Below are 27,391 nucleotides of genomic sequence, written 5' to 3' on the forward strand. Positions count from 1 at the left end.
ATAATAATAAGTTCCAAGCAGCTAAGTGAACTTTTATTTATTGATTTGAAATTATTGTATTTGTGGAACTTTTGATTTAAACTTAGCAGTATAGTTTTTTTAGTGATTAAATTTGCTGATTAAATTAGTGCATTTATTTTTTATTCGGTCTTGTAATGGCGTAGAAATCCACAGTCGATTTCTGGCAACATTGTATCGATAGTAGCATTCGAATCTGCTGCCATTTTTTTCGTATTGATACAGCAGATACTGGGAGTTTCTACGTAACTTGTAGCAGTATAATCGGTATAAGCAGGGGATTATAAATCATAAATTATAGCACTACTTACGTGATTAATAATTGAACTTGTCACGTAGATTGTAACGTATTGTGCGTTTTGTATTGTGTACGGCATGTGCGTTTGTATGACAGTAATATTCATAGAGCTTTTAGAATCGGTGATTTGGCATAGACAGCCAGCGGAGAGTTTGAACCACGTGGGAGGCAATACAGTTAAATTTATTATCTATTATAACTACTTAATTTACAAATTAAGTAGTTATAATAGATATCTAGTTATTTTTATTAACTAGATAATTAGTTATTTTTATTAACTAAAGACATCTAACGACGTAGATTTTACAAATGTAACTTATATTGACATATAATGGAGATAAATCTGGAAACTGAAATCTACACACACACACACACACACACACACTGAGTGATCGCTGAATTATGACCACCCCTATTAAAAAAAAAAAAAAAATCGATCTACATAGCTTACATAAAGTGTCTGGTTCAGAAGGTAGTAAAATTCCAAGCGTGATGGGTAAAAGGAAGTATTTATCGGACTTTGATAAAGGAAAGATTGTGGGTAGGTACCTCGATTTCCCAAACGACTGAAATGGTGGGGTGTTCAAGCCTGGTCTGTGCTTGTTAACAGGAAAGACTGCTTCTGCAGGGATGGGATACACTTAAATAGAAAGGGTGCAAGAATATTTGCTGATGCTATTGAGGCAGTCTGGTGGGTCGGAGAACTGCTAGCCTGGGGAATGCACGGACTAATTGATTAACAGTAGCCACTGGCAGAGGTGAAAGTGATTCTTGCACTGCTTCTATTAGAATGAGCATTGAGCATCCTGTCAGCATTGAGCCTGGAAAACAAAGGGGTTTTCAGAGACTGCTGGGGGGGTTATTGTGGAACAAGTAAATACATGGGCTGTGTTAGGGTTAGCTAAGAATAGGAACAGATGCATGTACATTTGCGTGCACACCAATGCTAGGAGTTTGGTAAATGAATTTGAGGTGTTGGTCGAAACATCAAAGGCAGATATTGTTGGGATATCAAAGACGTGGTGTCACACAGATATAAGGAATGCAGCAATGGAATCTGAAGAGTACAATGTGTACAGGAAGGGAGGTGGGGTTATGCTATTAGATAAGAAACACATAAAATCCAAAAAAGTCCAGCCAGTCGACATGGCTGGACAGAGCAGTGTCGACTGGGAAAGCAAAATTGAGAGTAAGAGTGTGTTATAGGCCTAATGACTCTGAGTATAATAATCAACTGTACGGAGAAATATATTGAGCCTGTAGATCAGATTGTCTTATAATGGCAGATTTTAATATTAGTTGAGGCATATGATGCAAGAAAGCAAGCTTATGCACCATCAGCAAAAAATAAAATAACCCCATTTCACCCATCTGGTCACTGCAAATGTTTGTCTAGTTCAGCCTTAAATTTATTTAAGATATCAACTTCCACATCAACAGATGGAAGTCTGTTCCAGAAATCAATTGCCCGCTGCCTAAAGGCAAAACCGCACATGTATTCTACAACTGTCTTTCCTCAATTTGAATCAATAACCCCTTAGGTTGTTAATCTGAGTAAGCGGAAGTATCCCGTCAGCATTGAGCCTGCACAAACTATTCAAGGCCTTATACACCTCGATCAGATCACTTTGCAGGTGCCTATTGTTCAGATGCTGCAACTTGCAGAACTTAAGCCTTTCTTCGTAAATGCACCTCTTTGTTCCTCTCACCAATCTTGTTGCACTTCTCTGTACTCGTTCTAGCAACTCTACATCCTTCCTAAAACGAGGCCTGAAGGCCTCGTTTTAGGAAGGATGTAGAGTTGGGGTGTGGCCTGACCATTGCCTTATATGAAGGGATAATCACCTCTTGTCTCTGCTAGGAAAATTCCTATATATCATTGACAAAACTCCATGACCTGCTCTGGCAGCCTGTCTGCTCTGCTCATAAAACTTCATATCTGATTGCATAATTACTCCCAGGTCTTTTTCATTCTCCACCTCCCTGAGTGTAGTACCACAGAGTTGATACATTTCTCTTGGGTTACTGCTACCCATATGCAGTACTTTTGCATTTGTCAATGTTAAACTTCAGTTGCCACTTCTCAGCCCATCTGGCTAACTTTTCTAAATCCTGTTGCAATAGTATACTGTCTTTACTGTTATTAATAACCCTGCCAACCTTTGTATCATCTGCAAACTTGGACATTAAGCCTGATTTAACTTCATTGCTATCAGTGATAAATACACAAAACAACGATGGGCCCCGCACCGAACCCTGGGGGACTCTGTTAATAACATTGCTACACATAGAGCAGTGTCCATTTATTACCACTCTGTCATCTCCCACTCATCCATCCCTTTATCCATTGCAGTAACTTGCCCTTAATGCTATACTGCTCCGATTGGTATAGCAGTCTTCCATATTCAACAGTATCAAAAGCTTTCCTGAAATCCAAGTACTGTATATGATATCAAAATATATTTTTTGTATCCAGTACCTTTGTGACCACATCGTAGTATCCAATCAAATTGGTCAGACAAGACTTCCCCTTAACAAACCCATGCTATGTCTAGAGCTATTACTGCTGGCTTGTCTAGGTGATCCTGTATTACCTCTTTAACCAGTGACTCCACTATTTTCCCGGGAAGAGAAATTAAACTAACATGTCTATAATTATTTGTGTCGTCCTTTGTGAATTGGGGATACATTTGCATATCTCCACTCCATGGTGAGCGTCCTGACTAAGAATTCTCTCACATTTATGGCCAAGGGTTTGCTTACTTCCCTTCCTGCCTCCTTCATTATTACTGGATCGCTTCCATTGTCCCAGGTGCCTTTTTTATGTTTAACTTCAACATTTTCTCCGATTTGCTTTCAGTTATTACAAAATTGCGGAGCTCCCAGTTATTTTTTTTGATAAACGTCTAGCATTCTCCTCCTTGAATAAATCTCCATGTGTGAATGTAGATACAAAATACTCATTCAGTTTATCAGCTACTTAAGTAGGATCATTAATAATCGAACCATCTATGTTAAGTGGACCAATCTGATTCATCCCCTTCCTTCGCCGTAGCCTAGTGGTCAGGCACGCGGGTGCGTAAGTACATGTGCCTTGAGTGACCGGGCTTCAAGCTGGTGACTGCTGAATATGGTGCTGTTTCTTGTATTCAATCTATCATGCAAACTATTCTGACCGTTTGGTCGTCCCGGATTATAAACAGAAAATTTATTTTAATTTATTTATAAGTAAAGAACTTTGATGTTTTTCTTTGCGTCTTTTGCCAAATATATCTTGTAATCTGCCTAACCTCATTTGTGGCTTGATTACAGACTAGCTTATATGGCAGAAGGTTATCAAATTGTAGCAGGGTGCTTAATGATCTTGTAATAACTGAGAGCAAAGTGGAAGAGAAATTGTTGAAGTTAAACGTAAGAAAAGCACCTGGGGTGGATGGGATCTATCCAGTTATATTAAAGGAGGCGGCAAAGCAACTAAGCAAACCCTTAGCCATAATTATGAGAGCATCCTTGGACTCGTGGGAGTTTCCCACGGACTGGAGAAGTGCAAATGTATCCCCAATTCACAAAAGGGGATCGAAGGGTGACAGGAGTAATTACAGACCAGTTAGTTTAACTTCTGTTCCGGGTAAAATAATGGAGTCGCTGGTTAAAGATGCATTGCAGGATCATCTAGACAAGACTGCAGCAATAATTCAGACACAGCATGGGTTTGTTAAGGGAAAGTCTTGTCTGACAAATTTGATAGGATAGTATGATGTGGTTACAAAGGAACTGGATGCAAAAAATAATTTTGATATCATATATTTGGATTTCAGGAAAGCTTTTGACACTGTTGCGCATGGAAGACTATTGTACAAATTGGAGCAGAATGGTATTAAGGGTAAGTTGCTACAATGGATAAAAGGATGGTTAAGTGGGAGAAGACAGAGGGTGGTAATCAATGGGTGCTGCTCTTCTTGGACTAATGTTATTAGTGGAGTCCCACAGGGTTCGGTGTTAGGTCCAGTGTTGTTTTGTATATTTATCAATGATATTGATGAAGGTATATCAGGCTTAATGTCGAAGTTTGCGGATGATACAAAGGTTGGCAGAGTTGTTAATGACAGTAATGGCAGTGTGCTACTGCAACAGGATCTAGATAATTTGGGCAGATGGGCTAAGAAGTGGCAACTGAAGTTTAACCTTGACAAATGCAAAGTACAGTACTGCATATGGGTAGAAGTAACCCCAGAGAAACGTACCAACTGTGTGGTACTACACTTAAGGTGGTAGAAAATGAAAAAGACCTGGGAGTAATTGTGCAGTCAGATATGAAATTCTCTGAGCAATGCAGACAGGCTGTCAGGGCAGGTCATGGGGTTTTGTCAATGATATATAGGAATTTTGCTAGCAGGGAAAAGGAGGTGATTATCCCTCTGTATAAGGCAATGGTCAGGTCACGCCTTGAGTACTGCGTACAGGTCTGGAGGCCTCATTTTAGGAAGGATGTAGATTTGATTGAGCGTGTACAGAGAAGGGCAACAAGATTGGTGAGGGGAATGAAGGGATCCTCTTACCAAGAGAGGCTTAAGTTCTGCAAATTGCAGTGGCTGGAGACTAGGCACCTGCGCGGTGATCTGATTGAGGTATATAAGGCCTTGAATGGGTTGAGCACGCTGAATTCTGATGGGATCCTTCCACTTGTTCAGATTACGAACCTAAGGGGACATAAATTCAAATTAAGAAAAGACAGATGTAGAATAGATGTGCGGAAATTTGCCTTTAGCCAGAGGGTGGTTAATTGCTGGAACAAACTCCCATCTGTCGTTGTGGAAGTTGATAGGTTGAATAAATTTAAGGAGGAACTGGACAGGCATTTGGAGGGAATGGTGTGATTTTTTTTTTTTTTTTTGGCTGATGCTGTATAAGCTCATACATTTGCTTTCTTGCATCACATGCCACTACTACTACATCTGCCATAGCCTTCTGTGTCGCCTGATAACTTAAATGCATCCCACGCATTTTTCTCTTCTGCCAGGAGCCTCATTAATTCATCCGACATCCATTTAGGCCTGAACCTTGAACAGTATTTTTTAGTGTGTATGAGAAGCCTAGTAGCCTCCAGGATTAAAGTCCCTGAATGCTTCCAACTTTGAATTCACCAATGGTGAATTCTAAATAGTCACCTAGCGGTTCTTTTATCTGCAAATTCCTAATGCATGAATAATCACTGCTGATAATCAGATCAAGGATATTACTCTCTGGTTGCCCCCCGAACATGTTGCTGTAGAAAACCATCCTCCAATAAATCCAGAAAAGTCTTGCTAGCGTGCAATTGACAAACCCACAAGTTCCAGTCAATATCTGCAAAGTTAAAATCTCCCATTACAAGCCATTCTGGTTTACTGGTCCATTCTCTTTCTCTGCACAACTGTTCATTGTACTCATCAGAGTCATTAGGCCTATAACATACTCCTCTCATTTTCCCTTTCCCATTGTTTGTTACATCAACAGACTCAACAGTGCACTGTCCACCCGTGTCAACTGGATGCACTTCCTTAGATTTTGTTTCTTAACTAACAGCATAACCCTTCCTACCCTGTCTGTACGCATTGTATCTCCTAAATTCCAATTCTGCACTGCTTATATCTCTGTGACACCATGTCTCTCATATACCAACAATGTATGCCTGTGATGTCTTGATCAGCACTTCAAATTCATCAATTTTATTTACTATATTTCTAGCTTTAGCGTACTATCAAATATACATGCACTTGTTCTTACTGTTAGTTACCCTAACAGAGCCCATGTATTTACTTTTCCATGATGACTCCAAGCAGCTCTTGAAGTCCTCAGCAACTTGCTCTCTAAGCTGCTACTCATTACAATAGAAGCAGCACAAGAATCACTATCGCCTCTGCCTGGCTGATTACCGTTAATCTTTTAGTCTGTGAATCCCCACCAATCTAGCAGCTTTCTGACCCACCTAACACTGCCTCGATAGCATCAGAAAATATTCTTGCACTCTCTATTTAAGTGTATCACATCCCTGTAGAAGCAGGGATGTGGAAGACTACGCTGAAAAAAATTGTACCCCGTGACCCTTGCTCAATTTCTCCAGGGCCTAATTAATTGACAAGGCTAATTTTTCCTGCCTCAAAAAATATTTCCAACTGTACTGTGTTAAGAAGGCTCAATTCAAGCGGACTCTACGCAAGGAAGCCAGTGGTTTGTATCCCATTAACCTTTCTTTTCCTGTTAACTTTTTCACACTTCTCTCTTATTACTCAGGGGATGTCTTTTCTTTCTTCACCTTGCTTTCTGTCCATTTTCCTACCCTTCCATTTTCCTACCCTTCCATTTCCCATACTATTCCATCTAAATCCTATTTCCTTTCCTTGAATACGTTGGGGCTCCCAGGCTTGCCTGATAGCCCAGTAAGTCTACTTTTTTGGTGGCTGATCCTGGCGCCACCACGTGGCTTGGGATGGGAATCAGGGTGCGGAAGACCAGATGTCCTCTACCCCCTGGCTACAAAATGCCAGGTACCAGCACTCAACATTCAACACAACCCACACATACACTGTATATACTTACACACACTTGCCGGCATTGGCACTATGTCTTGTCAGATGCATCAGCAGCTTATAGGGGGAACCCTGGAGACCACCATACAATACACAAATACTTTAAATACTTAAAATTCCATTAACCTGGAATGTCCACAATAGATGCAGTTATAAAGATAATGGGTTCAGTTTCTTCTTCTCAGTCTAAATGTCCTCAGCCTGTTCGTGGACTTCAAAGGGGCCTTTGACACCCTTTGGTGGCAAAGTGTCCTGGCGAGGTTCCAGGAGTCCGGGGTCTCTGTTCTTATTTACCGGCTTATTTCAAGTTACTTAATGATAGATTTGTTTCTGTTACTTCAGGTTATTGTTTTGTGACCAGGCCTATTACTAGGGGCTGCCCTCAGGGATCCATTCTTGGCCCTGTTTGCTGGAACGTGGTCCTTGATGGGTGGTTCTCTGTGGACTGGAATCATAATCAAACTCTAAAGGCTTCGCCTTGTCGCTGTAACCATACATCTGTCTACTGCTGAACGTTTGATTTCTTCATATCCCCTAAAGTTCATTTTCCTCATTAGGTTTTCCAAAATTTTCTTCCTTGGTCATCCCCATCCTTTCTTTCCCAATATTTTTCCTTCTGAGATATTCACTAAAAATTTGTTATGTCTTAGGGTGTGTCCTAAAATTTTAGATTGTGGACCGGAATAAAGTTCTAAAAATTGCTTACGCCGATGATCTTGTTATGTTAATTTTTGGAGAATCAAGGCCAGAATTAGAAAACAGAGCTAATGATATATTGGATGACTTAAATTGTTGGCGTTTGACACACAAATTAAAAATTTCAATCCCTAAAACTAATCAGATGTTAAAAGGATACTTAAATTTAAATCGACCCCCCAATATTATGCTTAATGGTGAAGCAATTAAAATTACTTGTACTTATAAATATTTGGGAATCATGTTGGATGACGGCTTTAATTTTGCTAATCATGTTAAATATGTATTACATAAGTTCAAGGTGTTGACAGGTAAAATTTTGAGAATCATCAAAAATGTCTGGGACCTTAAGTCCGCTACTCTCAAATTGTATTATACTTGTTTATTTTCACCAATAACCTGTTATGCTGCTGATGCCTGGGGCTCCAGAGTGAATAATTGTTCAGTTAGAAAGTACCTTTTGCAGGCACAGTGCTTTCTTGTTTTGGCTATATCTAGGGCCTGCAGAACGGTTTCCACTGTGGCTCTGCAGGTTGTCCGTTGTAGGATACCAGTACAATATGAGGTAATTTTTCAATACCTGCAGTATCATCGTAGGAAACATCTACCGGCTGGTGTGGGGAATTACTTTCTGAATCTCGATTTACCGGAAAAAGATGATATTGCTAGGCTTCGGACTGAATTTTTAAGGAATTGGCAACAAGACTGGAGTAAATTAGAGCTCGGTAGAATTACAAATAAATTCATTCCTCATGTCTCAGAATATAATAAATAGATGAACTGGTTTAATCCTGGTCTTAATGTAACGTTTTTGTTGGCAGGACACGGGAACCTTAACAGCAAGTTATTCTCTTTTGGTTTGGCCAACTCTTCTCTCTGTCATTGCGGTGCTCCTGAGACTGTGGAGCATCTGTTATTTGACTGCAACATATATTTGTATATTAGACGTTAGCTTCAAGTCCTATCTGGGATATTTGATTCGTTCAATTGGACTCAGTTCTTTGAGAACAAGGATAATTTTATGGCTTTATCTGAATATAGATAGGCTGTTTAAGAGAAGAAAATGTAACATGTAGGTTAGTGCAAATGCATAATTTTAACATAGCTATCTACCAAAGTAGTTAAATTGGCATCGGTTTGGTTATATCTCATATTGTGAATGTCTTCACAGAGTTGCCATGGTATTGTACTACTTCGAATAAATAACACTTCACCAGTGGAGAAGACTATTGTTATTTATTCTCGGCGGATACCACCACCCAGACGGCACCGTTTGAAATATGGTATGGGATAAAGATCTCGGTTATCCTCATACTATCCCTATTAGACTTAGGAAAGCAATAAAGATGTAGGAAGGTGATAGTAGGAGACATCTCGAGAACTCAGTGGCCATCAGGCCCCCCAGATGGCACTGTTTGAAAAAAAGGTAAGGGATAATGATTCTCAGTTATCCGCTCACTGCCACTATTAGAGCAATAAAGAGATAGGAAAGTGATAGTAGGAGAGGTAGAGGAAGAAGATGCCGATGAAGAAGGAAAGAGGCAGTTATTTCTTCAGCTCATTCATGTGATCTCATATTCCTTGAATGGGCAGCACTTCGCCAATGAGGGGGTCTGTTGCTACCCATTCGAGGAGCCTCAGTGGCCATAAGGCCCCTCGGGCGGCGCCGTTTCAGGGCTATTTGGCCCCTCCTCAGTGGGTGGATAGATATCCATTGCTTCTTAAAAAAAAAAAAAAAAACCATCTGGTCTCATTTGCACTCATTAAAATGATCTTATATCCCAATAGGGTTAATCTCACCCAGAAATATTCCGTGGAGGGCCCCGTCCATGTGACTACCTGCTCTGCAAGCAGCCGCCTGGAATTGGCTTGCCCTACATGAATTCTCAAGTCCTTACGCGGCTTTATTCTAAACGTAAGCCGCCGCATTGTCGGGAGAGGGACCATTTGCCTGCAGCCAGCTTGGTCCATATCCCATCTAACCTATGCTAAGAAGATTACTACCCCTTAATCCTTAGCTTTACCACCTAAGCTGCACTTACACCTCATTGTCCACTAGCCGGCATAGTGGTGTAGGGTAACACCATTATTTTAGGAATTTTTGGTCTCCCAACGGAAGTAGTTCCAACACAAGAAATCTCCTGATTGCAGCATGCATGGATTGGATGGCGTATTTGTATATCTCCATGCATGGTCCCTCTATTTTTCTCTTCCTAATCTTCCATGCTTGGTATTTTCCTTCATTTATTACGAACATCAAGATGTGTGTGTGTGGCTCTGGAAACAGGCTCCGGAAATTGCAAAAATAGCACCTGATCTCTTGTTTATCGCGGTACTTTCATTTTGTGGACCTTGTTCCAGATACGTTGTACAGCTAGACAGGAGAAAAACGCATGGTCTACTGTTTCCCGCTCTTTGCAATATTGACACTCAGTGTTTGAGTGTCCTCGGAACTTAGCCTTGTTTACTTCCACCGGCAGGTGCCCCTAAATCACCCTCCAGACTAAGACTTCTTGACCCATACCCTATATGTTTGTGAAGATTTTTAAACATTTGGGTTTCGTCTAAGCTGTACCATGCTCGGGGATTTTGTACTGGTTGCATGTATAAGTCAAACAGTTTCCAGTAGATTTTTGAGACTTTTAGTTTTGTTCCCATGTCTAGACCTACTTCCGATAGTTGCTGGAGATATTTGATAATCAGTTTGTAGAAAGGTGGTATTATTTCTGCCGCAGGTCCTGTATATTCTACTCCTAGCAGGTTTGTGAACCTTCCCATGTGGTATTTTACTAGGGTGGAAGCTACATGCGTGTCCCATAGGGCCGTTTGGACATCTTTCATTATATACGCACACCGTAGCCACTTTAACTGTGGTATTTCATAACCACCGAGCGCCTTTCTACAATGCAATCTTTGCTGCGTCACCTCTTGTTGCCTGTTGTTCCAGAAGAACTTAGTCTCCTGTGCAACCTTTTTTGTGTGATATATTTAAAGGTGGTGACCGTCACAATATTCATCACTATTGGGATGAGAATCATCCATATGATTATTACTCTTCTAGAGAACGACAGTAGACCTAGGTTCCATTGGCCGATTTTTTCCTCCCAGGAGCTTAATAATTGTCGGGTTGTTGTTTTGTTGTCTTGCGAAGGGCACTCCCATAATGGTGATGGGCTCCACAGAGAAGGAGAGGCCCACTGGTAACTGTAGTGGAGCATTCTTTCCCCATTGTTGATATTTTGTTTTATGTTTATTAAGACATAGGCCACTTGATTGCAGTTCCCTGCAGTTCACTCTGCAGGGAACTGCAATCAGACATGGTTAGAATAACATCATCCGCATGGGCTATGTATTTGCAATCGGGATTCGATCCAGGGAGATAAACTCCTTTGATAATACTGGAGTTGTCTAATTGCCTGAGCATGGGCTCCAGAGCCATTGAAAAGAGAGCAGGGCTTAGTGGGCAGCCCTGTCTCCATCCTCCTCTCCAGTTTTATTTTATCCGAGCTGTATCCATTAATTTCTAGAATGGTGCTAGCTCCTTTATATAAACTGATGATGGCTGCTCTTAACTGTGAGCCCACTTGTACAGTATACAACAAATTTTGAAGATAACTCTGAGACAGTTTATCAAAGGCTTTCTCTAGGTCAAGCACCGCTAGGAATATGCTGTAACATTTCCGTTGACAATATGGTTGCAGGTCCCTCAAGAAAACCAAGTTTGCTCCCATGGCTCTGCCTGGCACCCCATATGTCTGGTTTGCTCCTATAATGGATCCTAAATGTCTTTTCAGGCGATTATTCAATACTTTAGCGTATAGTTTATAGTCTACATTTAGTAGTGAAATCGGCCTCCAGTCTCCCACTTCTTGACCCATTCTCCCCTGCTTTCTTAAGAATATCGTCTGAGCCTCCAGAAAGCTTTCCGGAACTTGACCCGCCATGAAGAAATCAGAGAGAATTGTGGCCAAAATTGGCCCAACCTTTTCCCAGGCTTTCTTGTAGAGCTATGTTGTTATTCCATCTGGGCCTGGCGCTTTGTCTGCTTTCATTTCTCCCAAGGCTTTGGAAACTTCCTTCAAAGAGATTGGCTGGTTGTGTTCCTGCTGCTGGGCCGCAGAGAACCATAACATCACCCAACTTGGTGGCAGCGCTGGCCCTTGAAATGCTGCATACAACTGTTTGTATACTCCATTGAAGTATTCCATGATGTCTTTGGTGGTATCGTACTGACGTGATCCTACTTGGATCTGTTGTATGGGGCTGTTGCTCATCTGCGTCCTGTTGTACTGATCGAAAATCAACCCTGCACTCTTGTCGGCAAGCCTATATCGCAGTCGCATTTGGACTGCTTTATTCTCTGCCTGTGTTTCCAGATGTAGCTGTATTTCTTTTTGCACCTGCTGTACCCCTATTGCATCGTGACAATAGTTTAACAATCGCCTCACTTCATACAAATGCCTTAGCAATTTTTTCCTTTCCAACCCTCTTTCTTTAGCTGATTTTTGGAATGCTGTTCTTACTGCCTGTTTAAAGTTTGCCCACTTCTCCCATGTCCAATGCTCAGACTGCACCAGCTCATGAGTTAAATCTTCGACGTTATGCCACCCGTTGTGCAAGAGAGCCGAGTTTAAACGCCAAGTGCCTCTGCCATAATCTATTGTTGCGCCTAATAAGAGGTTCATTATTAACAATTTGTGATCCGTGAGGGGGCGTGTCCCAGAAATATTTACATGCCTAACTCTGGTTGCTTTGAACGCCATATTTCTTGGTGCATATATGCGGTCTATTCTTGTGCCTGCTGTACCCCTAATCCATGTTGCGCCGTGTGCTGTGGGATTGTGCCAACGCCATACATATGTGAGATCACACTTTAGACAAATGTCGTGCAATTCCAGAGCGCCCCTTGTCCCACTTGTAGGGTCCCCGTGCCAGTCTTATCCTTGACTGAATCTAGGACACAGTTCCAATCGCCTCCAAGGATACTCCAACGTGTGCCGATCATAAATGGACGCAGATTATTAATTAACCGTACCCGTTCTGGAGCAGCGTTTGGCGCATATACATTTATCAACCGTATTGTATGTGAATCTAATTTCCAGTCTATACAGACTACCCTGCCTTCTACATCTCTTTGAAGGTTGCTAAACCTTCCTACAATGGGGGTAGGATTATGATGCCGATCCCCCCCCGGCATTTCTTGTGCCGAAGCTCCAAAAGCTTAAATATTTAAATCGATTTTGAAATTTTTGTATTTGTAGAATATTATGCATGTGGCTTTCCTGAATAAATAAAATTCTGATACCCATTAATAATGTAATTCCGATATTTACCATGTGTATCGATAATGGGTCTGCCAATGGGTTTCACCTACTTTGTTTGGGATATGCTAAGGCCGTATAGGGTTTTACCAAGCTCTTGTTCTTGCCCCGCAATCCATTTGATTCGGGAGTTACTTAATTGCTGTATGATTTCAAAGAGGGTCTGTCCTACCAAATTGCCGAAGAAAATATCTCTCCACATAAATTGTATTCTCTCCATTTTTCCCTCTCCGGTGTGCTCTAGTATTATTCTGGGTTTCCCCAGACTTTGCTCCCATTCTGTTAACTTTGCCCCCATCTTTTCCTGACCTGGCGGTACATATTTCGTTAAATGTTGTACCCCGATTAGCTTTACCCTGCCTTCCTCTAACGGCCCTTCCACTTCGGAGTCCTCTGAACTCGACTCGCCCAGATCTTCTGCAACGATGTTGTCTTCCTCTATGGTTTGCTTCTTCCTCTTTTCCCCTCCTACCTGTTCTCGCTCTCCGTTTTCTCTCCTCTTGCTGTTTCTTCTGTTTCCATTAAGGTGGGGGTGACTTGTTTTATGTCTGTGGCCCCTCTTTTTCTGTTATTAAATTCGCTGATTCTGTTAATGGAATTTTTTTCCCTCCCTGTGGCTTTAGAATAATCATGTTTTCCTCTCTCGAGCTCTTTTCCCTTTCTTTTTCTTCCCCTCCTCTAGTGGCATCTGCATATGACCTCACTGAGCAGCTGCCTGCTTTGTGGTTTTCCCCACATTTGCTACACGGTTTTAGGCAGTCGCTACTGATATGCCCAACTTCCCTACAGTTAAAACACCGCCCTTTTGTGCAATCGCCCCTAGATGGTCCGAACTGCCGCACTTCAAACATTTTTCTCCACTCCCCTATAATTAAAAACTAGCCGGTTTCCCATAACATATATGATGTTGGGCACCGGCTTCCTCATTTCTATCTGCACCGTAACCTTGCCCGTGTATAGTTCTGGGAATCCCTCCCACGCATGCATCTCTATTCGTATAACTTTTCCGTATGTGTCTAGCGTGCTTTTCAAGTATGTGTTTGGCATCTCAGTTGGATAACGTTCTATTGTTATGTATTTTCTAATACTGCCTACCATATGGGGGTGTACCATTTGGTTTTCAAACGGAAAACCTCTCAGTAATATGTCGCTGGTCACGCAGTCCTTGCACACTACTTGGTACTTCCTTACGGGCAGCAGAGTAAACCCCTGTAATCTCGATAGGTTCACGCATTTCGCTAATTCCTCTATTACCTGCCGCGGTTCATATTCCGTGTATAGAGTGAATTCCAGAGTTCTTTCGCGTATGTAGAAGCTCATCTTTAATACAAAAAAAAAAAAAAAAAAAAAAATGCAACAACGGTCGTGCCCGCAGGCACTAATCCCACCCTGGAAACTTTCGCAGGGTCAGCAAAGAAAACTTAATGTTATAACTTACGATATCTAGAAGGACGTTAGTTGAACTTCGTTAGCAGTTAAATTGTACGTTTAAATAAATACATATAACGACTTAGATTACAAACGTAATATAATTAATAACATAATTAATTAATAAATTAATAGAATCATGACTCAGACCAGAGCAGCAAAGCAAAAGGCTCAAGCTAATGGAAGTGCTGTGGCTCAGAGCAGAACTGAGGGGGGCAGTTGTCCTCTGACTCACAGCCTTATAAAATGCACTGTTTGCTTGATGTTTGCAGAGCAATCGGGTACGGGACATGATACTGCCAAGGGGGATGTCTTTGTGTGTGCGCGATGCAAGGAGTGTATCGATATCAGGCAACAACTCAGCGTTCTTTTGGGCCTGTATGAGAGCTTGAAGGACAGGGTGGATGCCCTCGAAGAAACTAAATTGAGGGGCCCATCAAGCTCTCAGCTGCCCACATCAACGCCAGAGCTTGCACTTGGGCATCGCGTGACACAGAGACAACCCCCAAGGCAGAATGCGCTGGTCCCGAAGGAACTAGTAGTTGTTGGTGACTCTATTGTCAGGGAAACGGGGAACATGCTTTGTAAAAAAGATAGGTGGAACAGGACCAGGGTATGTCTGCCAGGGGCAAAGGTTGATGACGTTGTAGAGCGAATATCATCTTTTAAGGGCACAAAAGGTGATATAGTTGTACACGTTGGCACTAATAATATTAAGAGTAGGAGACCGGCAGAATTACTTAACAAGTACAGGTCACTGTTGAACAAAAGCCGAGAATTAGGGTTGAATTTGAAAGTGTCTGCAATTCTGCCCAGACACGATAGGAGGGAGTATATGATGAGAGCCTTGTCGATCAATTCGGCCCTGGAAAGATTGTGCAAGGCTCAAGGGGTAGAATTTTTTTCAGCCTGGACTGTACTTGTTAACAGGAGAGATTGCTTCTACAGGGATGGGATACACTTAAATAGAAAGGGTGCAAGAATATTTGCTGATGCTATCGAGGCAGTGTTAGGTGGGTCGGAAAACTGCTAGCTTGGGGGGAGACAAAGACCAATAGATTGACAGTAGCCACTGGCAGAGGTGAAAGAGATTCTTGCACTGCTTCTATTAGAATGAGCAGAAGCCTGAAAAACAAGATGCATGGTATTTCAGAGACTGCTGGGAGCCATTGTGGTACAAGTAAACACATGGGTTGTGTTAGGGTAGCTAAGAATAGAAACAGGTGCAGGTATACTTGCGTGTACACCAATGCTAGGAGTTTAGTAAATAAATTTGATGAATTTGAGGTATTGCTCAAAACATCGAAGGCAGATATTGTTGGGATATCAGAGACGTGGTGTCACACAGATATAAGGGATGCAGAACTGCAATTTGGGGAGTACAACGTCTACAGAAAGGATAGACAGGATAGGAAGGGGGGAGGGGTTATGCTATTAGTTAAAAAACACATAAAATCCAAGGAAGTGAAGCCAGTTCATCGCTGGACAGTGCAGTGTGGAGTCAGTTTGGTGTGACATAAACATTAGGAGATCAAAATTGAGAGTAGGAGTGTGCTATAGGCCTAATGACTCTGATGAGTATAATAAGGAACTGTACAGGGAAATAGAGTGGGCCAGTAAATCAGAGTGTCTTATAATGGGAGATTTTAATTTCCCAGATATTGACTGGAATTTGGGGGCTGGATACTCACACACTAGCAGGGTTTTTGTGGATTTATTGGATGATTGTTTTCTACATCAGCATGTTCGGGAGGCAACTAGAGGGAGTAATACTCTTGATTTGATTATCAGCAGTGATTCTTCATGCATTAAGAATCTGCAGATAAAGGAACCACTGGGTGGCAGTGATCACAGTGTGCTGAAGTGGGATTTACTCAAGGAGGTAACTACCATCAGAGGTAAAGGGAAGGGTTTTTGCTTTCGTAAAGGCGACTATGATGGTCTGAGACAGTATTTAAATTCTATACAGTGGGACCAACTGATGATGTTACCAACAGCAAATTCAAAATGGGAAGCATTCAAAGAACTTATCTTGGAAGCTACTAGGCTTTACATACCAACTAAGAAATATTGTTCAAGGTTTAGGCCAAAATGGATGTCAGATGAACTAATGAGGCATATGGCAGAGAAGAAAAATGCATGGGATACTTACAAATTAACACATGACACAGAAGCCTATGATAGATACAAGTTGATATGCAACCAAGTTACAAAGGAGGTTAGGCAGGCGAAGGCAGATTACGAAAAATCCTTGGCAAGGGATGCAAAGAAAAACAGCAAAGAGTTCTTTACTTATGTAAACTCTAGAAGGAAAGGGATGAATCAGATTGGTCCACTTGATATTGATGGGTCAAGTGTTGATGATCCTGCTCAGGTGGCTAACAAACTAAATGAATATTTTGCATCGACATTCACACATGAGGAGTTATTCAGCGAGGGGAATGCCAGAGGTGTATTCAACTCTAGCAGTAAGTTACAGAATCTTGAAATAACTGGGAGTAAAGTGGAGGAGAAACTGTTGAAGATAAACACAAGAAAGGCACCCGGGGTGGATGGGATCTATCCAGTTATATTAAAGGAGGCAGCAAAGGAAGTAAGCAAACCCTTAGCCATAATTATGAGATCTTCCTTGGACTCAGGGGAGGTACCCATAGACTGGAAATGTGCAAATGTGACCCCAATTCACAAAGGAGGATCAAAGGCTGACACAAGTAATTATAGACCTGTGAGCTTAACTTCTGTTCCAGGAAAATTAATGGAGGCACTGGTTAAAGACGCACTGCAGGATCATTTAGACAAGACTTCAGTTATAGCTCAGACACAGCATGGTTTTGTTAAGGGGAAGTCTTGCCTGACCAACTTGATTGGATACTATGATGCAGTCACAAAAGAACTGGATGCAGGGAATAACTTTGATATTATATACTTGGATCTTAGAAAGGCTTTTGATACTGTTGCACATGGAAGACTGCTACACAAATTGGAGCAGTGTGACATTGGAGGCAAATTGCTGCTATGGATAAAGGGGTGGTTGAGGGGGAGAAGACAGAGAGTGGTAATCAATGGACACTGCTCATCGTGGACTGATGTTATTAGTGGAGTCCCTCAGGGCTCAGTGTTGGGTCCATTATTGTTTTCTGTATTTATAAATGATATTGATGATGGTATATCGGGATTAATGTCCAAGTTTGCAGACGATACAAAGGTTGGCAGGGTTGTCAAGGACACTACTGACACTATGCTGCTGCAACAGGATCTGGAAAGGTTGAGCAGATGGGCTGAGAGGTGGCAAATGAAGTTTAACATTGACAAATGTAAAGTACTACACATGGGAAACAGCAACCCCAGAGCAACGTATCAACTCTGTGGTACAACACTGACAGTGGTAGAGAATGAAAGGGACTTGGGGGTGGTTGTGCAGGCAGATATGAAGTTGCAGACGGGCAGTGCAGACGGGCTGCAAGAGTAGCTCATGGAGTATTGTCAATGATATACAGGAATTTTTCCAGCAGGGATAAGGAGGTGATTATTCCATTGTATAAGGCGATGGTCAGGCCACACCTAGAGTACTGTATACAGGTCTGGAGGCCTCATTTCAAGAAGGATGTAGAGCTGCTGGAACGAGTACAGAGAAGGGCAACAAGATTAGTGAATGGAACAAAGGGGTGCTCTTACGAAGAAAGGCTTAAGTTTTGCAAATTACAGTGTCTGGAGACTAGGCACCAGCGAGGTGATCTGATAGAGGTGTATAAAGCCTTGAATGGTTTAAGCATGCTCAATGCTGATGGGATTCTTCCTCTAGCTCAGAATAATCACCTGAGAGGGCATAAATTCAAATTGAGGAAAGACAGATGTAGGATAGACGTGCGGAAATTTGTCTTTAGCCAGCGGGTGGTTGGTTGGTGGAACAGACTTCCATCCCTTGTGGTGGAGGTTGATAGCCTAAATAAGTTTAAGGCTCAACTGGACAGGTATTTTGAACGAACAGAGGGGTGAAGTGGAAGTGGTTTTTTTTTTTTTTTTTTTTTTGGCTGATGCTGCATAAGCTTGCTTTCTTGCATCAAATGCCTCTACTAATGCTAATGCTAACGTTGAAGCAGCAGAACCTCGTCAGGCAACTATCCGAAAGAAGAACGTTTATCCGGCCTTTCTTCGGTGGGTGGGCAGGTACCCTGGTATTGCAATAGCGAAAACCCAGTTATGAAGTATAACTTCACAATATGAGAGATGCCTGATGGTGTGTAGTGATATAGACTATAAAGTATTTAAGGGCAAAGGCCTCATGCTTCGAGGTAGAATGACTAACATGTAGGTTAGTACAAAGGCATCATTTTAACATGGCTATCTACCAAAGTAGTTAAATTAATTAATTAAATTGGCATCGTTTTGGTTATATTTCATATTGTGAATGCCTTCACAACGAGTTGCCGTGGTATTGTACTACCTCGAATAAATAACACTTCGCCAGTGGAGAAGACTATTGTTATTTATTCTCGGCGGATACCACCACCCAGACAGCACCGTTTCAAAGCTTGTTGGCTTCTCTTCGGTGGGTGTACAGGTACCCTGGTGTTGCAATAGTGACAACCCAGTTATGAAGTATAACTTCACAATATGAGATATAACCAAAACGATGCCAATTTAATTAATTAATTTAACTACTTTGGTAGATTGCTGTGCTAAAATGATGCATTTACAGTTACACTAACCGTTAGTCATTTGTTAGTCATTCTACCTCGTAGCATGAGCCTTTACCCTTGAATATTTTATAGTTAGAGAAGAAAATCTATAATGAATAGAGATACACCTTGAAGTGACTAACACGATTGTGGTTCATTACTTTATTAGTATGTATTTGGATTCTAAGATTTATAGAAGGCAATGATTGGAAATGTGCTGGTTGTTTCATGAATGGAACATTGTACATAGTTGTAAATAATCTTTGGACCGAAATTAAGGCTTCATGTTTCTGACCAGCTTAATGATTCTGGATTAAAACTTGGAAAGATTATTACATGTATTTATTAAAGAGTATTAAATGTATTTTTGCTGTATTACAAAACGTTAAACTATAGTCCTAGTATTATTAGGACTAAATCAGACAGTTGATTAGTTTTATTGTTTTTGAAAGTGATATGTTATTGAGTATTATGTTTATTGAACTTGGATTGCACTGCTGATACTTAGTTACTCTATATGAGACTTGGTTTGTACATGGTTGGATTTCTCTTCCATGTATGCGACTTTGGCTCACAGAAGTATTGTGGGAACTCATGATTGGTTTGTCTAAGCTGTAAATATGGCAGTTGTGGATGAGACAAGATCCTTAGGTCTCTGTATCTAGCTTAGTGTGAGTAATCTGTTTTGGTCTTGAGTTGATTGTATGGACCAAACTTAGGATAAGGTTTGATTTGTTTGTGTTTATTGTTGTTTTGTTGGGCAGTATGTGAAACTTGACGATTTAAGCATGGAAAGGATACATGCTGTATGGTTATGTTCTCTTTTAGGTGTGTGTGTTGGTTAACCTACTTGATAGTGTTAATGAAAGTGTATCTTCTAAAATGGATGGAGTTTACATGCTAAAGCTGATTTCATCATTATTGCTTTGTTGAAGAATGTTAGTTTCTTTATTTACTGTCTTATTATGGGTGTTCTGATTTCATCGCATAAGTGCAGGAATGAAAACACCCTTCCTACAAGTGTTAAATTAAATTAATGTCCAAAAGTGATTGTAGTTTTGATAACCAAATTCGGTATTTATTTATTGGTGTAAATAGTGATTTGTCTATTCTTCTCTAGTTGAGAGAAATGTTAAATTGTTGGCTTTGTAAATAATGTGTATATTATTACTTTTATTTGGCTGTGTGGCCTTACTGAACTCCGTAAGCTTTGTCCACTAGAATCTTTAATCTCTTGCTGACTTTTTCTTCTCGGGATGCCTATTTCTTTCATCCCCTTGCTTTCCTTTTCTTTCCCATCCATACCATTACCCCTACTTCTCAGGCTATGTTCCTTCCTTTTCATTATTTATTGGGATACGTTTTCTTCTTATCCCGCTAAGAGTCTTTTCCTGTTTGTGGTCCCTGGCACGCCTCCACGTGGCATGGGATGGGAGTCATGGGGCAGCGGACCAAGTGTTCACTGCCCTCTGGCGGGACCCAACAGGACCCTACAAATATCGAGAAAATAGCAAAGTGACAAGGAACCTGGTCAGACACAGCAACAGGAACTAACCGACGAAGATGAGTACATGCAAACAAGCCAAGTGACAAAAAGCCCGGACTGGACATAAATGCAGGAACTACTTGCATTACGCCATATGGCGGTCTGAATAGGACTCCCTAGTCCTATTCACCTTTAATTCTCAATCCCCAGGTAGGGGGGAGACGGTTTCCTGTTCCCCCCTCTGCCACTCTCCGCTTCTCTACCTCTGGTGGGGCATGGGCCTGCCCCACTGCTTTTGGGGACACCTACTCTATTGTCCCCATACTTCTGGCTTTTCCCCCAGTCTTTAGTCTCCCTCCCCTACTCTGTCTATACACCAGCGCATGTCCCACACAATGTTAAAAATTAAAATATGTCCAAATTCAAACCGCGCACGCAAAACTCTTTCGGCTTAAACCTTTTTCAGCGATTATTTTATTTTTTTATTTAAATTTTTTATTTATTTTTTTAAGGCCCTAGCCACTGAAATCTCAGGAAACTAGGTGGCAGGGCCTGCCAGAGTAAAATATCAACTACCTGGTCTGCCTCCACGAGGCTAAGTGTGGACAACGTTGGGCCCCAGCAGGGGTCTAGCGGCTAAATGGCCAGAAGAACAACAATACACAACACTACACTTACAAAATCCATACACTTTTAAATCTCTGGCCTTTACAGTGAACTGTTACAACTACAATAGAAGCAACGCAGAGTTGGGGGAAACCTCCGGTGCCGCTAGACACGAATACACTTTACACTTTACACTTTTTTTTGCTCTCTGGCGGCGAAGTTGCCAGGCGTCGTCATTCAACATAACACACACATAAACTTTACACACCAACACTTATTCACACTTGTCGGCTTTGGCAAATTTGCTTTTCAGACGCTACTGTGGTACATAGGGGAAACCTTGGAGACCCCCTCAAAAAACAAGAATACTTTAAATCCGATGAACCTGTAATGCGATATAGAGCGTCTTATGTCTGCATGCAAGTCATCGGCTCTCATTATTGTGAAAGGTTATCGCTGTACATTGTGTGTTGCAACTTGCCTAATACACAATCACGAGGTGTGTTACATAAATGATCTCTTTTCATTTTGAATATGTTCCTATTTCAGTAAGTGGCCACTGGCCACAATTACATCATCCAATTTTAGAGCCCGGGGATTGCGATCTAATGAAAGAAAGGCAACCAAATTTAACATGCATGGTCTTCAGAAAATGCGAAAGCGATATCACGAAAAACAAAAAATTAATTCCGAAGTTCACCGTCAGGAAAAGGCTTTGTTGTGTTGGGATGTGGTCACCACTGTGGTCTATCACAATTTCAAACTGAGTGATGGTGTGGCCAATTACAGAATGTAACATATCGGGGTGGGGGATGATGTTTTGAAAGTGTTGTGTAACGTTATCCATCAGGTGCGTTAGGTAAGGAATGGTGCCATGATATACATCAACGGGAAGTTGTAGATCGAAAACTCGTACCCTCGCGTGTTGTGCAGTTAGTAGAATCTTCGTTTTCTCCACACAGTCACACAGAGGAATGGATGATGTTACCGCAAGAACTTAACAACATCGTTCCAAGTATGGGCAGGAGGTGCAAAGCTTGCAGTGACATTAGGGGTGGCCATATCTCCTACTGAGGACCACCTCTTCCCTTTGTTCCATCTTTGGCAGTGATGCGTCTGTATCACGGAAGCAAGTGCTCTGTTGCCATTTTTGAATAAAGTCCCTCTGTATCGTTTTGTTTCCGTTGTTGTGTTGGTGTTGTTTCCTTCATTTCAGTACCTCACGAGGTTCCTTTGGTATGCTTTTCCCATCTCCAGGGCACTCCTATGAGAAGTTACAGGTGAAAACCTGACTGGTCCTTAAGCTTTGCACACCAGTGTAGAAAAATTGATTACAGAACACACGCACATAATTTACAGACATAATATTACGGCGCAATATGGCTCAAGTCGGTGACGCTGTGGGAACGAGTAGATTATTGGGAGAACGAGATCTCCCAATATGTGGAGATGCTCCGTCTTGCATGATTGTTGTTTCCAGGTATCCTAGCTGTTGCACTTGTGGTATAACAACTTCTCGGTTGTTATTTCGCAACCAACGTTTTGGTTGGGAAAGTCTGTGTGCTTATCGAAGCTAAAGGGTGCACTGTATTGCTTTTATCAATATTTCTTGTCAGTTTCTTTTAATTCTCTTACATAATATACAATATGATACGTACCTTGAATGTTTTAGTTGCATAAGCGTAATATACATTTTTAATAACTTACGCGCTCTGAAGACCACAGTAAAAGTTTTTTTCGTTCCTCCATCCAAAACACAGACATCCTGAGTTTCACAGCCTGTTGCAGAGACAGAAATCACATTTCTAGGTCCTGTAAAAGAAGAAACACAAATAACTGTTTTGCAATCTGACATAAATGTTAATTATATGCATACCTACTCATTTCATACACACTGTGTTATTTCAGGTAGCATGGGTATAATCACCGTCCTTACACCTGGTGGGAACGGACTCGGTCCTCATCGCATCAAAGATAGAAGGAATTGTTATGGATTTTTTTCACAACGTGGTCAAGTTAGTCGGTGTCAGGCTAGTGTCGGATGGTTGGTTTGGCAGAATATTTTATTATTATTTTTTTTTGGTCTAGCAAACACCAAGTCAATCACAAAATGCGTGCAGTAACAGTCAACATATATAGAAGTCTCGCTGCCCTAGTTGCTTTGGCACGTAACTGTTATATGCACACATTTTATAGTAAGACCGCCGTAGCCTAGTGGTCAGGCGCACGGGAGCATAAGTACACGTGCCTTGAGTGACTGGGGTTCAAGCCCGTGACTACTGAATACGGTGCTGTTTCTTGTATTCTATCTATCTTGTGAACTCCTTTGACCGTTTGGTCGTCCCGGAGTATAAACAGAAAATTTATTTATTTTTATTTTAATAGAACAGTGCAATTAACTGAGAGCGTATTAGTATTATTATTAGTAAATTGCTAACCAATTTACCAACCAATGTAAAACCCCTGGCGTTGTTGCTGTGAAGGGTCTATTGTATATACCATGTTTGTATACAATAAAGATTAAATGATGCAAGAAAGAAAACTTATAAAGCATCAGCCAAAAAGAAAAAAAAAAAAAAAAACTTCCTTTACCACTTGCACGTCCCCTCCAATAATTTGTCTGGTTCTTCCTTGAATTTATTCAAATCACCCACTTCCACAACAACAGATGGAAATTTGTTCCAACAATCAAGGAGGATGGCATTCTTCAACCATCCTTCCTCAGTTTGAATTTATGTCCCCTCGTGTGTAGTCTGAGTAAGAGGAAGAATGGCATCAGCATTAAGATCAATCAATCAGGTATCCTCACAGGTGCTTCGTCTCCAGACGTTGTAATTTGCAGAATTGAGTCCTTCCTTGGTATGGTCACCCTTTTACTGTCCTTCCTAATATCATTGTCCTTTTCTGCATCTTCAGAAGCTCTGCATCCTTCCTAAAATGAGACTTCCAGACTTCTACGCAGTACTCAAGATGCGGGCTGACCATTGCCTTGTACAATGGAATAATCACCTCTTATCCCTGCTAGAAAGATTCCTGTATACCATTGACAAAATCCCATGACCTGTCCTGGCTACCCATCTGTGCACTATCAGAGAACTTCATATCTGACTGCACAGTTATCCCCAGGTCATTTTTCATTTTCCACTACCCTAGCTATAGTACCACACAGTTGGTACTTTAATCCAGGATTACTGTTACCCATATGTAGTTCCTTGCATTTGTCAATGTAACTTCAACTGCCATTTCTCAGCCCATATGCCTAATTTTTCAATCTTGTTGCAGAAGCTTGCCCCGATTGCTGTCATTAACCACCATGTAAATCTATCATCTGCAAATTTAGACATTAAGCCTGATATACTTTAATAAACATCATTAATAAATATAGTAAACAACAATGAGCCCCTGCACAGGAAACCTGGAGTGTTGGAATCCGTTCTGCACAAGTGGTTAGATGACCACAGGGAAGATATCACCCATCTTGATTGGCCTCCAAATTCGCCTCACCTCAACCAATTGAATACCTGTGGGATGTTTTGGAATGGTAAATGAGGAGTGTGGACAAGCAACCATCATTTGTTCCGCCACTGTGGAAAGCCTTGCAGGCAGCATGCTGCAGATCTTTACGGATGTCTTCAGACATCTAGTGGAGTCAATGCCTAGGCCAACAGCGACTGTTATCCGTGCAACATTGACCCAATATGGTATTAGGTAAGTGGTCATAATCCAGTGATCATTCAGTGTATATAGTGCATTGTTATCTAAGAAAATGTATTGCGATTAGTGTTTAATGTCTATAAATAATGGGCGCACTGGTCGATATTCTTGTTGTGCAGGCTGGAATACCAGAATAACTTAAAAATCCTGTCTCCCGTGGGCGTAACTAGGTATGGTAACTGTAGCCTCAGCCAAAGCGCAGATCCGTTGTAGGCTCCGAATGGAATTAAAATAACTGAATTTATATATATTTCTTAAATATGACAATCATTATTATCTAAATCAGTTATTATATAAGTAAAAGTATCTCTTTTTTCATAAAACTACCATTTTGCAGATAATAATTTATTTTTTTTTATTTATTTCATATTCTAATTCATTTAAAAATTAATTAATATTATAATATAATTATATTTATAAAAAAGACATTTCTCATATTTGATCGTAAGTGACAGAATTTCTAGTTACGGTTCTGCATATTAGCGTGGAATTTATTTTAAACGTCTACGGTTATTTTGTGGGCAAGAGCAGCAGTGCGTAGCACACGCTTCTTGATTAGACCGGGGTTCCAGCCCGTGACCACCAAATACGGAGGATGCGGAAAGGTCAGGGAATGACCACCGCATATTCCCCGAGCAATATGGCCTTAGTTGGTAATGCTCCTAAAAACCAAACAACAATCTACTGTCGCAGTGCATGGTACTATGAATTATATTCTGTATGCCCTATATTGCGGTAATTTTATCGAAGTAGCCCCTTCATCTTCAAATACTATAAGGCTCCTATCACAAAAGAAGAATTGTGTACGTGTGTCGTTTGAAGAGATTAAAAGCGGCACGTTGCAGCAGCCACCACAGAGACTGAACATCAACTCAATTGAATATCTTCGGATCAATTGGAACAGTGAATTACGAGAAGCTCAAGAACACCCTCTATCTTTTTTTAGCTCACTCAGCGACGAATTAATGCACAGGAGTGTGAGGCTCTTGTTAGGGGAGACTCCTTCGGGGATGCTTAATGTGGAGGACCTTATTTACTTGCTCCTCAAGCCCGTGACAGTTTGGCATACTTGAGTAGCACAGTTGGTATAATCACCGTCCTCCTCATACTGGGAGGAAAAGACCTGAGATCGAATCCAGTCAGTGACGCAAGAAATTTTTCTTTGCCTTTTTCACAACTTAGTTGAGTTAGTTGGTCTGAGGAAAAGGTAGCATGGTTTTTAATTTCGGAAACTCGGGTTTTTCGCCCAGTAAACAGTAAATCGAACACAGAAAGCACGCAATTTATAGATATAATGTATACGGTGCAGTGTGGCCTAAGTCGCTGATGCGCCTAAAAACCTGTAACCATAATAAGCTGACAGTATAAATCAGCCCACTGCTCACGACTTTATTGTTTTTAGGCGTCTCAGCGAATTAAGCCATATTGCGCTATTGTGTACTATGTTTGTACAAATGTGTGCTCATAGGTTGATTTGCATATTGTTAGGGCTTAAAAACCCAGAATAATTCACGAGGAAAATATCTACTCTCTCCACCTGAGATCAGCTAACTACAGCCTCGATTGAAGAGGTCTTTAGAAATTTTTCCATGAAGGGACTCGAACCCAGACTTCCCCAAACAAGTGACAAGCCTGCTGTTCATCCACTAGAACATGTTTTCTGCAGAACTAGCATATTCTTATAATGCTTTTTTAACATAATAACAGTACAGCTTTGTTTAAACTTGCTTTATTATTTGAAGGAAATGAAGCATGAACAGCATGATACTCTTGATAAAAACACTAAAGTGCGTTGGTATGCTCTTGCCGTCTTGGATAGGAAGTCGTAAACAGACCTTTCGCAGTGAGGTTTGACGGCGCACAATGTATTTTTATGTTTGATAGAGATGTATACCATAGGGGTTTATTAATCTTATTTCTTTGCAATTGCTATTTCTGATCCTTGTTAATGACACTTGATTTTGTAATTTTGATGGGGTGGCGATGTCGAAGATTTTATCTTTTGTGTGTAGATTGTCATGTGATAATCAGCAATTAATTGATCGATTTAATTAAAAAGTTTAACGTGTGGGTTGGGAAATTGCAACTGATATCGGCACGTGTTCGTTTCTAAACAGTTTCTATGAGGATATGTGAAAGAGCAAATTTAAGGAGGTAATGGAGGACATAAGAGGACAGCGCCTTGTTAAATGTATGCCACTGCGTGTTTATGTGCATAACTAAAGATGAAGTTCATTTTCAACACCTGCTGCGAACTGTTGCACAGAACATGGACCTGTTTATTTACGATTTTCAGCAACAAATTCGAGTTACTAACTTTAAGGATTACCCCATACCGCAATACTAAGAATTCTCGAAATTTTGGAAAATATTTACATGAAATTTAAAAATTTTTAGATGAAATTTCATTTTACAATGTTTCATAGTAATTTTTAAGACACAAAATAAACATCTGAAAAGTATAAATTTTAAAAAACGAGTTTAACGATTTCAATTGCTAATTAGCAAAAATGTTGCTGCAATAATAATATTGTAAATTGATATTAAAGAAATTTGCTTGAGATAATCTTAACTAA

General features: G+C 40.9%; 1 protein-coding gene across 1 annotated transcript in view; it reads right to left on the reverse strand.

Annotated features, from left to right (window-relative positions):
- Positions 1-27,391, reverse strand: part of LOC150081877 (NPC intracellular cholesterol transporter 2 homolog a-like) — a 68,004-nt gene that overhangs the window by 21,536 nt on the left and 19,077 nt on the right. Inside the window, exon 2 of the mRNA XM_090379785.1 lies at positions 22,809-22,913. Within this exon, the coding sequence (XP_090235911.1) occupies positions 22,809-22,913 (105 nt within the window). The remainder of the gene's footprint in view (positions 1-22,808; positions 22,914-27,391) is intronic.

The sequence above is a fragment of the Mastigoproctus giganteus genome, chromosome 8, assembly GCF_048544385.1.
Source record: "Mastigoproctus giganteus isolate SK-2022 chromosome 8, ASM4854438v1, whole genome shotgun sequence".
Taxonomy (NCBI): domain Eukaryota; kingdom Metazoa; phylum Arthropoda; class Arachnida; order Uropygi; family Thelyphonidae; genus Mastigoproctus; species Mastigoproctus giganteus.